Consider the following 11,430-nt stretch of genomic DNA (forward strand, 5'->3'; position numbering starts at 1 on the left):
AAAGGTTCTACTCTGTTACAGCTGGGCGGAGAACCTCCACACTGACCCCTCACTCTGCCTGAGGACCAGGCTGGGTTCCTGTGGCCCAGTCTCCAGGCACCTGTGCAGATGGGAGAGGCTGCAGCCCAAGGGCAGCTCCCGAGTGAAGTGAAGCTGAGTGGCAGGAGCCTGCTCAGTGATGACTCAACCCTACAAGGGCTCCAGGAGCATGGGAGATGGCACTGTAAATATGAGACTAACACAGCATGGTAAATCAGCTACGGTGGTTGTTTAGTCCTGAGTCATGTTCGACTCTTGTGACCCCCTGCACTATAGCCTGCCAGGCTCCTCTGTCCATGGGATTTCCCAGGCAAGAATGCTGAAGCGGGTTGCCATTTCCTTCTCCAGGGGATTGTCCCCGTCCAGAGATCGAACTCAAGTCTTTTGCATTGCAGATTTTTTAGTGCTGAACCACCAGGGAAACCCCAAATCAACTATACTTCAATTGAAAAAAAAACTTCTGTTTCCATTTGTCCACAAAAATCTGGTTTATAGAATACAAACTAAAAGATACCTTCTGAGCAGAAGCTGATCACACGAACCATTCCTAAGACTGGTTGTGCTATGGCCTACCAAGCGAGAGGCCCTGGCACAGAGGTCGTGCCTCCGGCCTTGGGAAGCTGACACTCACCCGCTGCGTGACCTAAGGCAGCTTCTCTGTGCCTTGGTCTCCTCATCTATAAAATGGACATACTGAAAGCACCCGCTCAAAAGGCTGTGGTTAAAGACGCAATGAGTTACCATATGCAGGTACTTGAAAATGCGCCCTATTTTTTTTTTTTCCCAGAATATTCCAGCCTATGAGGCTTCCAGCCAGGGGTGAAATGCCTATTAAGGACATCAGCCCTTGGTTCCAGGGAAGCAAGGGGAGATCTGGGTCAGACCTAGGCTCAGTTTTGCCCCCCACCCCCCGCCCCGCCACAACAAGCAGCAAATGTGAAGGTGGATACTTCACATTTGGTAGAGGAGGAGGGTAGCCAGACACCTGCTGCTGCTGCTGCTGCTGCTAAGTGGCTTCAGTCGTGTCCGACTCTATGTGACCCCATAGACGGCAGCCCACCAGGCTCCCCGGTCCCTGGGATTCTCCAGGCAAGAACACTGGAGTGGGTTGCCATTTCCTTCTCCAATGCATGAAAGTGAAAAGTGAAAGGGAAGTTGCTCAGTTGTGTCCGACTCTTCGAGACCCCATGGACTGCAGCCCACCAGGCTCCTCCATCCATGGGATTTTCTAGGCAAGAGTACTGGAGTGGGGTGCCATTGCCTTCTCCGAGCCAGACACCTGGACTACTGAAAATTCTCCCTCTCCTCCAATGCAATACAACGTCATGAGCTGGTGGATGACTTAGAAATACAAAGCAGAAAGAGGGTTTAGTCATTCTTCAGATATCTGGCCCCATTTCTTCCTAAAACATGGAAGGCCAAGCCATCATAATAGGGTTCAGATCTGCCCCAGGGGCCAAGTCATACTTGAGCCAAAACATAATAAAAACCTGTCCATGAATCAAATTCTCCGTATCAGTATTCTATCTCCAACCAGATTATCAAGGAGTGCTTGCTGAACAGCCCCTGTAATCAGAGTACTGTTCTCAACTGCAGGGAATTGTAAAGAAAATAGCTGGTGCCCTGTTCTGGAGAGGCTTATTCATGCTCTGAGATTAAGAAATATTTATTGAATTCTCACTTGGTACTGGGCACTAGGGAAAGATGAAATCCTGTCTTCCGGAGCATGTGATGTCGGGAGATGGAGGGGGCCAGATAACAAACAGCTAAGTAGATTCAATAGCAGGTCAGTTGGTCATAAGCTCCATAGAGAAAATACAGCAGGCAAGGGAGGGTCTGAACGGAGGTGTGCAGTACAGACGAGATGGAGTTGGCTTTTGTGAGCCTGATGTGCACACACGCGCTGAGCCCCAGTGGGTCTTTCTCAGAGTTGTCATGTGGCGGAGATGGGTGAGGGAGCCTTTCAGCAGACGTGGGCAGACCACGAGGCTAAGGAGCAGAAAGGACCCAAGGAAAGAGACTTGTGGGGGCTGCAGCCTGTGACAGCCAAGAGCTGGTACCTACCAGCTGGTACCTACATGTTCCTGGGAGCATCACAGGAGTCGAAGAAAAAGACCACAGGTTCATGAGCCACAGACCTCTGCCTTCAGGTCAGCAGAGCACCTGGTGACCAAGGGGGACGAGGACCCTGAGCTGGAGTCCAGCAAGTGCCAGTCCCCCAGGAACCAACACAAAGCTAGGCACCCCCCTCCCTCCTGGTTTCCTAAGGCCCTTTAAGCCACCTGACCTTCGCTTCCCGCCCACCTGGACCGTCTTAGGGAAAGACGGGGCAGAAGGAGGAAGCCATCAGAGAGAAGAGGGCCGAGCACTGCTGAGAGGAGCTGTCTAATTCATTCAACCAGACAATGCTTTACGCAGGCTAGATAATTGTTTCTTGCTACCCGAGGGAGTAGGGAGAGTTCAGATCAACTAGAGATGGAGAAATTACATTTCTGCTGCTTAGGCAGAGAGGGAGGGGGAAGGGAGGAAAAGGGCAGACAGTGGATGCAGAAACTCTTTTGAGTTTTGCTGAAAACATGGAAACAATCCAGAAGAGGGAGGAAAATCTGATGATGCATGTGAGAGAGAACTTCCAGAGTGATTTCTAGGATTTCGAGGAGGTGAATGAAGTGCTGAGGGGCAGAGTTCAGTTCAGGTCATTCATCTGTCCAGGGAGTGGACAGATTGAAAAGCAGAGACATTACTCTGCCAACAAAGGTCCGTACAGTCAAGGCTATGGTCTTCCCAGTGGTCACATACCGTTATGAGAGCTGAACCATAAAGAAGGCAGAGTGTCAAAGAATTGATGCCTTCAAACGGTAATGTTGGAGAACACTCCTGAGAGTCCTTTGGACAGCAAGGAGATCAAACCAGTCAGTCTTAAGGGAAATCAATCCTGAATACTCATTGGAAGGACTGATGCTGAAGCTGAAGCTCAAGTATTTTGGTCACCTGATGTGAACAGCTGACTCACTGGAAAAGTCCCTGATACTGGGAAAGATTGAGGGCAGAAGGAGAAGAGGGCATTAGAGGATGAGACGGCCGGATGGCATCACCGATGCATTGGAAGAGAACTTGGGCAAACTTTGGGAGATAGTGAGGGACAGGGAGGCCTGGCATGCTGCAGTCCATTGGGTCTCAAAGAGGCAGACTGGGTGACTGAACAACAACATCCACTCATTCATCTGTCTGGGGATTGGGGGGATGGTGGCTGTGGTGATGGGAGCATGTAGTTCTATTCCAACTGTTTATATTCTTCCCAGGAATTAAAGTACAAGGTCACCACCTGAGCGTGAGGATGGGAAGGAAGTCTTGAGGATCAAGAAGAGAGGAGGATGTACAGAGTGGTCTGGAGGGTGGGAAAAGCAAATGAAATAGGATAAGGATGAGGATGGTGGGAGAAAACTAAGCCCCCAGCTAAAGGTTGTGAATTTCAAGACATGCCACTCTACTCAAGATACTTGGAAGCCTGCACAAAGTAAGCAGAGGGTTCAGCTTCACCAGGGTTACTCTGGCCAAGGAGACCAGAAATAAAAGAACACAGGCATTGAGAGTGTTTTCCTGGAAGCCATTAATATTGCTCTTGGAGTTTAAATTCGTTACAGTTGGTAAGTGTGGACTTGAGGCTCGTGAGGGATAGGGTGGAGGAGAGACTGAATGGAGGTCCCACTGAACTCCTGCAGTTGGAGGACTGCAGAAGTTATCAGAGAAAGTGAACTAGAAAGACAGGGGGTGGAGGTCAGAATCTGGGGTGGCTGAAACTGAGATGAAGGCAAGCCCCCAGGTCCTGGGAATGATAAGGCGTAAGGGATGTGTTCACAGGGGCCACTGCCTGAGGCCAGGTGGAGGACAAGACGACAGATAGAAAGCAGAGGCAGAGGAATTGTGTAGGGGTGTGTATTTTATTAATATCAGGAGCTCTTGAGAAAATGAAGGTTTGGCACCAAAATTCTCAAGAATGAGGATGAATGAGGGGAGGGGCTGGAGAGGGCACAGTGTGAGGAGGTTAGATTTAAAGATAGGCTTAGGACAACGAGGACAGTGATGATGAGGGCGGTGACTGGTACCCCTCCTCTGAAGGGCTGAGCGGAGCAGGGTGAGCCAGGCTAGAGCAAAGCCTGCTTTCAGTTCCAGGAAGAGGAAGGGAACTCGGGAAAAGAAGTTGAGCATTTAAACCACGGTAGGATGGATGGAAAAAATCGCTAGACGGTGTCCATCCACAAAGAACTCAGTTTCAATGACTTGAAAATTAAATGGAAAGCACAGCACCGGACACATCCTGAGCTCTCAGCGTCAGCTACTGTCATCAAGACCACAATGAATGGACTCATGACTGTTTTCAGTCTTTCCCCCAGGATTTTAGTTCTTCCTGTGTGACCGTCGCTCAGTGGGGTCCGACTCTTTGCAACCCCATAGACTGCAGCCCGCCAGGCTCCTCTGTCCATGGAATTCCCCAGGCAAGAATACCGGAGTGGGTTGTCATTCCCTTCTGCAGGGGATCTTTCGGACCCAGGGATGAAACCCAGGGGTCCCGCATTGCAGGCGGATTCTTAACCGTCTAAGCCACCAGGGAAGCCCCTTAAAATGACCAGACATAGTCATGTCCATACATTTCAGTCATAAGAGATCGTTCAAATTACTTGGTCAACTCCATCACCATTTGAAAATTTTCAGATGAGGAGAACTGGCTGTTGCCCCCTCAGGCTGGGGCTGACCTGAGATGACTCGGCTGTCGAGCCACTACCAGAACCCAGGAGGGGCTCTAGATTCTGGTCTAAGCTCCCCTCCCGCTATTAGTCCTGCGGCTCCCTCCCAAGCCGTCAAGACGCAGCCACCAGCCGAGGTCCCTCAGAAGGTCCCTCTCAGAACCCAACCCCCCAAAAAGCGCCCGCACTCCGCTGGGTGCAGTAACCTACGTGGTTGGGGGCTCAGAAATCGCTTTCCCCCGTCGGGGCAGGCGTCGTCCGGGGTGGCCGCCTCCCGCGTTCAGTTGGGGAGGGAAGAGCCTGGAACACGACGGGCCAGGGAGAGGGAGCGCCCGAGGGGCCGGGGCGGGCCGGGCGGCGGCCGGGGGCGGGGACTGCGCGCCACCCGCTCTTCAGCCTTCAAAGCGGACCCCGCGGAGTCGCGTTCCGGCGCGCGGTGCAGCGGAGCTCGAGCCGTTCCGGCGGCGGGAGCTCCGCGCGCACTTCGCGCCCCGACCGCCGAAGGAAGCGCTTTCGCAGCGGGGCCAGGCGCTAGGCACCCGGCCCTGCCCCGGGGACACCCGTGCGTCCGCCCCGCGCGCCGCGCCCATGAGCAGCCCCGGGAACCGCAGCCACGCTTCGCGTGGCTCCGGGGAGCCGCCGTGGGCCGCCCTGCTGCCGTGCGACGAGCGCCGCTGCTCGCCCTTCCCCCTGGGGGCGCTGGTGCCCGTGACCGCCGTGTGCCTGGGGCTGTTCGCCGTCGGAGTGAGCGGCAACGTGGTGACTGTGCTGCTGATCGGGCGCTACCGGGACATGCGGACCACCACCAACTTATACCTGGGCAGCATGGCCGTGTCCGACCTGCTCATCCTGCTCGGGCTTCCCTTCGACTTGTACCGCCTGTGGCGCTCGCGGCCCTGGGTGTTTGGGCAGCTTCTCTGCCGCCTCTCACTCTACGTGGGCGAGGGCTGCACCTATGCCACGCTGCTGCACATGACGGCGCTCGCCGTGGAGCGCTACCTGGCCGTCTGCCGCCCGCTCCGGGCGCGCGTCCTGGTCACCCGGCGCCGCGTCCGCGCGCTCATCGCTGCGCTCTGGGCCGTGGCGCTGCTCTCCGCCGGGCCCTTCTTCTTTCTGGTGGGCGTCGAGCAGGACGCCGGCCACGATGCGCTCCGGGACCTAAACGGCACTGCGCAGCCCTCCGCCTTGCCGCCGCCCTTCCTGGGGTCCTCTCTGGCTTCCCCGCGATCCCCGCCGTCGGGGCCCGAAGCAGACGCCGCCGCGCTGTTCAGCCGGGAGTGCCGGCCGAGCCCGGCGCAGCTGGGCGCGCTGCGCGTAATGCTGTGGGTCACCACCGCCTACTTCTTCCTGCCCTTCCTATGCCTCAGCGTCCTCTACGGGCTCATCGGGCGCGAGCTGTGGAGGAGCCGCGGGCAGCTGCGAGGCCCGGCCACCTCCGGCCGGGAGAAGGGCCACCGGCAGACGGTCCGCGTCCTGCGTAAGTGGCGCCGCCTCTGCTCCAAACACCCCAACCGCCCGGTGCCCCTTCCCCGGATCTCCCAGCCCTCGGCGCCCCTTCTGGCCACGCTTCCTTTTGTGGTTCGACCCCAGCCTCCACCTGCTTGTCCCTCCAGTCTCCGTAGAAAACCATCTCCCGTCTTCTAGGAGCTCTGTGTCACCCAGGGAGCCCCCTGACGGTGGGATAGCCAGGTCTGGTAAATAACTATTATTTTCCAAAGCTTCTGTGAGCAGAGAGCTAGACTGATCGAAGATGAATGATTGCAGGCTCTTAAGCCCACTGGCTGTGTCCTTTAGATGCCACAAATGTGGAATTATTCACAGAACCCTGGAGAAGACGGGATACCTCACGTTAAGATAAAGTTTCTTTACTAAATGTTATGTTATTCTGAAGACTAAAGTGAATCGTGCCCGTATCAAAAAATAAATAAATAAATAAAGATCGTGCAGACGTTGCATACTTCTTTTCAACGGAAAATAGAGAACATGTTTCTGAAATAGGTTTGTGGAAAGAAACGATTTCTACTTGTTAGTAGAAATCACTCTAGTTTATGTCCGGCCTTGCTAGTGCATGTATGAGGCGAATATTCAGTTGTTGTTGGTTGTTCTCAAATATTCAATTTCAAAGCAAACATCGATGCTGTCTGTAACCTGGTAGTTTTTCTGGGGTGGGGATCTGGCTAGGCAAGAGTTTTATTTATTTCGCTGTTAATTACTGCTTTAGTGGGAACTCTTGTTTTCGGATGCTTTAGCTAATTCTGGTGCCTGTGTTTTGTTTTGCAGTGGTGGTGGTTCTGGCGTTTATAGTGTGCTGGTTGCCTTTCCACGTTGGCAGAATCATTTACATAAATACCAAAGATTCCCAGATGATGTACTTCTCTCAGTACTTTAACATCGTTGCTCTGCAACTTTTCTATCTGAGCGCCTCCATCAACCCCATCCTCTACAACCTCATTTCCAAGAAGTATAGAGCAGCGGCCTGGAAACTGCTGCTGGCCAGACGGTCCAGACAGAGAGGTTTCTGCAGAAGCAGGGAGGCTGAAGGGAACCCCGCCGGAGACAGGGCTGGCTGCACAGAGAACAGCGCCAACATGCAGACGTCAGCAACCAGCACTGCCAAACCCGGCGCCCTGTCCCATGGCTCTGGGACTTAAGGGAAAACAGGTCTGTAGGAGAAAAGAATCGGGAGGGAGGAACGGACGCTGTTAGGGAGAACTGGAAAGAGTAGTTGACATTTTGCAATATAAGGAAATCAACCCTAAATACTCATTGGAAAGACTGATGTTGAAGCTGACGCTCCAATACTTTGGCCACCTGATGGGAAGAGCCGACTCACTGTTAAAGATCCTGATGCTGGGAAAGATTGGGGAAAGGAGGAGACGGGGGCCGCAGAGGATGAGATGGTTGGATGGCATCATTGACTCAATGGACATAAGTTTGAGCAAGCTCAAGGAGATGGTAAAGGACAGGAAGCCTGGCATGCTGCAGTCCATGGGGCTGCAAAGAGTTGGACACAACTTAGCAACTAAACAACAAGAAAGAATGGTTGTTTGTCAGCAACTTAGCATGAATTTTTTTTTTTTAAACAAAGGTGTGGGATGATTCTGTACCAATCTCTCTGGCTTTCTTTTCATGTACCTCCTTGGGGAAGTTCATTTCATCCTCCTAAAATCCCACATCACACATATGTGCTCTGGGGAGGTTTTCTAAGTCCTCACTCTCCTATTCTCGGGATATGACACTCATTTTCCAGTTAACAAGTAATCCAGACAGACGCTGCCATAAAAACTGTCACCTGTGAGGTCAGAGGTGTATTTTGTTTTAGATATATGTGTTATGTGTTATTTTTGTTTTATGTTTAGATAAATGTGATGGTGCATCTACAAGGAATCCAGGATAATGAGGGTTTGATTCAAGAAATTACTTAATGTTTACATATGGCAGCAAAAATGTTTAGAAACAAGTGAAAGGAATTCTGGGTAGAGTCGAGTGATCAGGGGTCTCACCTCTCTCAGGCTCGGAGAAAATCATTTACTGTAGGCACAGTACCCTCTGTTCAGAACCTAGTCACTGAAGCCTGAGGGCAGGGAGCTGCAGCAGGACTTGGCTTCCACAGAGACTGCTGATCACATTGATTAGAGCTTTAATATGCCTTATTGGCCTTGGCTTGGTGGGATAAGTAGTGATGGATTCAAGTCTCAGGTCTGAGTCTGATCTCTTAAGAGCCTTACCCACTCCCACCCTGAGAAGCTACACTTACAGAAAAACATAAGTCAAGGGAAAGACAGGGGGCGACAGAGGATGAGATGGTTGGATGGCTTCACAGACTCAATGGGCAGGAGTTTGAGCAAGCTCCAGGAGACAGTGAAGGACAGGGGAGCCTGGTGTGCTGCAGTCCACGGGGTCGCAAAGAGTCGGACTCGACTGGGTGACTGAACAACAACAATGGATGCAGTCAGGGTGAGACTGTACTGGATATTCTGGCCAACAACTGTGTAACGTTTTTTACAGTTTGAAACATAAACCTGTTTTTAGAGGGCTGCTGCTGCCTCTGGGAACTCCAAAGGGCCTCAGCCACTGCCAGGGTCTTGTGAATGGTGGCCCCTGGAGGTAGGCAGGATACAACTAGCTCAGCTGTGAGCTACAAATGGTGACTCCATAAACAAGGGTCTGCTCCACATGCTGACCAGGTCCTTTTTCATGCTTTTTCATGTGATTAGCTATATACGTGATGCCTTCAAGTCCCCTTGAAGCATCCTAACGCCCTGGCCCTGCCCTCATGCAGCAGTGAGGAAGCCTCCTGTCTACATTGGGTTTCATCCAACTAGTGGAGGAGGCATACTGGTCACTTGGGGCAGCAGTCCCTAAACTGTGTTCTGCGGATTTTCAGAGAGCATTTGAAAAAAGGATTCTGTGGTCAGCTATGATAGAAAAACACTGCATGCTGTACCAACCTCCCCAAGAGTCACACATCACAAAAGTTCATGTCGGAGGCTCTGAGTTATTGCTGGGGACACTGCTTGGGGGAGCTCACCGTGCTCTTGGTGCAGCCTTGTGCCTCTGCCCCTCGTTTGTTTGGTGGCACTAAGTGGACACATGCTGGAGCTGCAACCACACAGTCTTTCTTCTCATGGGAGTTTCTCTGGGGTGGTCAGAAGTGGCTTCTTCCCTGTGGAAAATTTACAGTATAATGCTTTTATGTTTTTATTTATAATGTTTTATTTATGGTATAAAGTTTAGAAGCAAAGAGCTCTCCTTTGAGCTTTCTTGTTCAGATTCTAGAAAAGAGGGATCTGCATCACACTTTCCTGTGACAGACGTGTGTTTCCAGGTGTCACAAGGAGCATCACCCTTCCTTAGCACTGGGTCCCTGAGATGGAGTCTCTGAACTCCATCACTCCTGTGGATGGCTGGGCACCTGCTTTCAAAATGCCCACCTCATCCCTTGGCAGACTGTGAGATAAGTGCAGTCTGACACGTTTATTGGAATGTGAATAGAATAATCAGTGTATCATGTGTAGTAAGGCCAACTGTTATGTTGTGAAAATTTTTTTGCAATTATATATCGGTTGGTATCTTTCATGGTTCATAAAATGTATTCTCATTGTGGGTCATAGTCAAAAATATTTGAAAAGTTGTTCTAAGGTCTAAAATTGTTCTGTGTTTAGTCATGTCTACAGAGAAGGCACTGACACCCCACTCTAGTACTCTTGCCTGGAAAATCCCATGGATGGAGGAGGGCTGCTGTCCACAGGGCTGCTAAGAGTCAGACATGACTGAGCGACTTCACTTTCACTTTTCACTTTCATGCATTGGAGAGGGAAATGGCAACCCACTCCAGTGTTCTTGCCTGGAGAATCCCAGGGACAGGGGAGCCTGGTGGGCTGCTATCTATGGGGTCGCAGAGTCGGACACGACTGAAGCAACTTAGCAGCAGCAGCAGTCATGTCTAACCTTTTGCAACCCCATGGATTGTAGCCCATCAAATCCTCTGTCCATGGGATTTTCCAGGCAAGAATCCTGGAGTGGGTTGCTATCTCCTTCTTCAGGGGGATCTTCCTGACCCAGAGATCAAACCCATGTCCCCTGCATTGGCAGGTGGATTCTTTACTACTAGCACCACCTGGGAATCCCCAAAGTGTTCTCTAGCACAGCAGAAAGTGTCCTCTTGAGTTGACCACTAGCTGTAAAAGGGAGAGGCATCATGGGAAGACGTGAGGAGTGGCCTCACAGGTCTCAAGTCAAGGGTCACTGGAGAGCGATGGGTGGCTGTGATTTCAGTCCTGGGCCTCCCTCTACCCTGCAGATGGTGTCCTGGATGCCCTGACTGGGAACTCTCGCTGACCCCAGAAAGAGCTCTCTTTGAGCCCCCCAGCTTTTTTCAAGTGAGGCACCAACCTTGGGGAAGGGTTTGTGTTTCATTAATTGACTCCACAAATACTCACTGAGCAAAGTATATGACAAAATACTCTAGAAACATTAGTTCATGTTATGGGGTTGAAATCATCTCAACTTTTGAATGGCCTTTTTGGCCTTGAAATTTATGACTGTATCATCTACAGTCATATATCTGAACCACAGATTCAGCTCACAGGCCAATAAAAGCACTGACATCAGAAAGGCCTGCAGAATTTCAGGTGATTTAAAAGAAAAAAAAGGTGGTTCTGTACAGATTCTGCTTTGGTAGGTCTGAAGTAGGGCCCAAGGTTCTGCATTCCTAATAAGCTCCTAAATGATGCTGATGTTGCTGGTCCAAGGGCCTTAGCTTCCTTGCCTGTAAAACGGAGATGATGAAAATCTGCATCATAGATGTTGTATTAAATGAAGTGATGAGCATTTATATCTTTCTCCCACCCCTCAAGCTGAGTCTGCTTGATCAAGGTACTCAATGTCTCAGTTCCTATCAGTAGGGATAAAAATAAAAATACATACTTCATACGGTTGTTGGAAGGAGTGAATGAATGTGTAAAAGGGACTGGGCTTCCCAATTGGCTCAGTGGTAAAGAACCTGCCTGCCAACGAAGTAGACGTGGGTTCAATCTCTGGATCAGGAAGATCCCCTGGAGAAGGAAATGGCAACCGATTCCCAGTATCCTTGCCTGGGATATCCATGGACAGAGGAGCCTGGCGGGCTACAGTCCATGGGGTC

The 11,430-nt window shown here is 51.3% G+C and overlaps 1 protein-coding gene across 1 annotated transcript; it reads left to right on the plus strand.

Annotated features, from left to right (window-relative positions):
* Positions 1-1,985: 1,985 nt before the first annotated feature.
* On the plus strand, positions 1,986-7,570 carry MLNR (motilin receptor). The gene is made up of 3 exons (XM_027557056.1): positions 1,986-2,160; positions 4,876-6,261; positions 7,065-7,570. Exons 1-3 carry the CDS (start codon positions 1,986-1,988, stop codon positions 7,433-7,435), a joined length of 1,932 nt encoding a protein of 643 aa, XP_027412857.1. The 3' UTR covers positions 7,436-7,570.
* Positions 7,571-11,430: the final 3,860 nt, after the last annotated feature.

This window comes from Bos indicus x Bos taurus, chromosome 12, assembly GCF_003369695.1.
Source record: "Bos indicus x Bos taurus breed Angus x Brahman F1 hybrid chromosome 12, Bos_hybrid_MaternalHap_v2.0, whole genome shotgun sequence".
In the NCBI taxonomy this organism is placed as follows: Eukaryota; Metazoa; Chordata; class Mammalia; order Artiodactyla; family Bovidae; genus Bos; species Bos indicus x Bos taurus.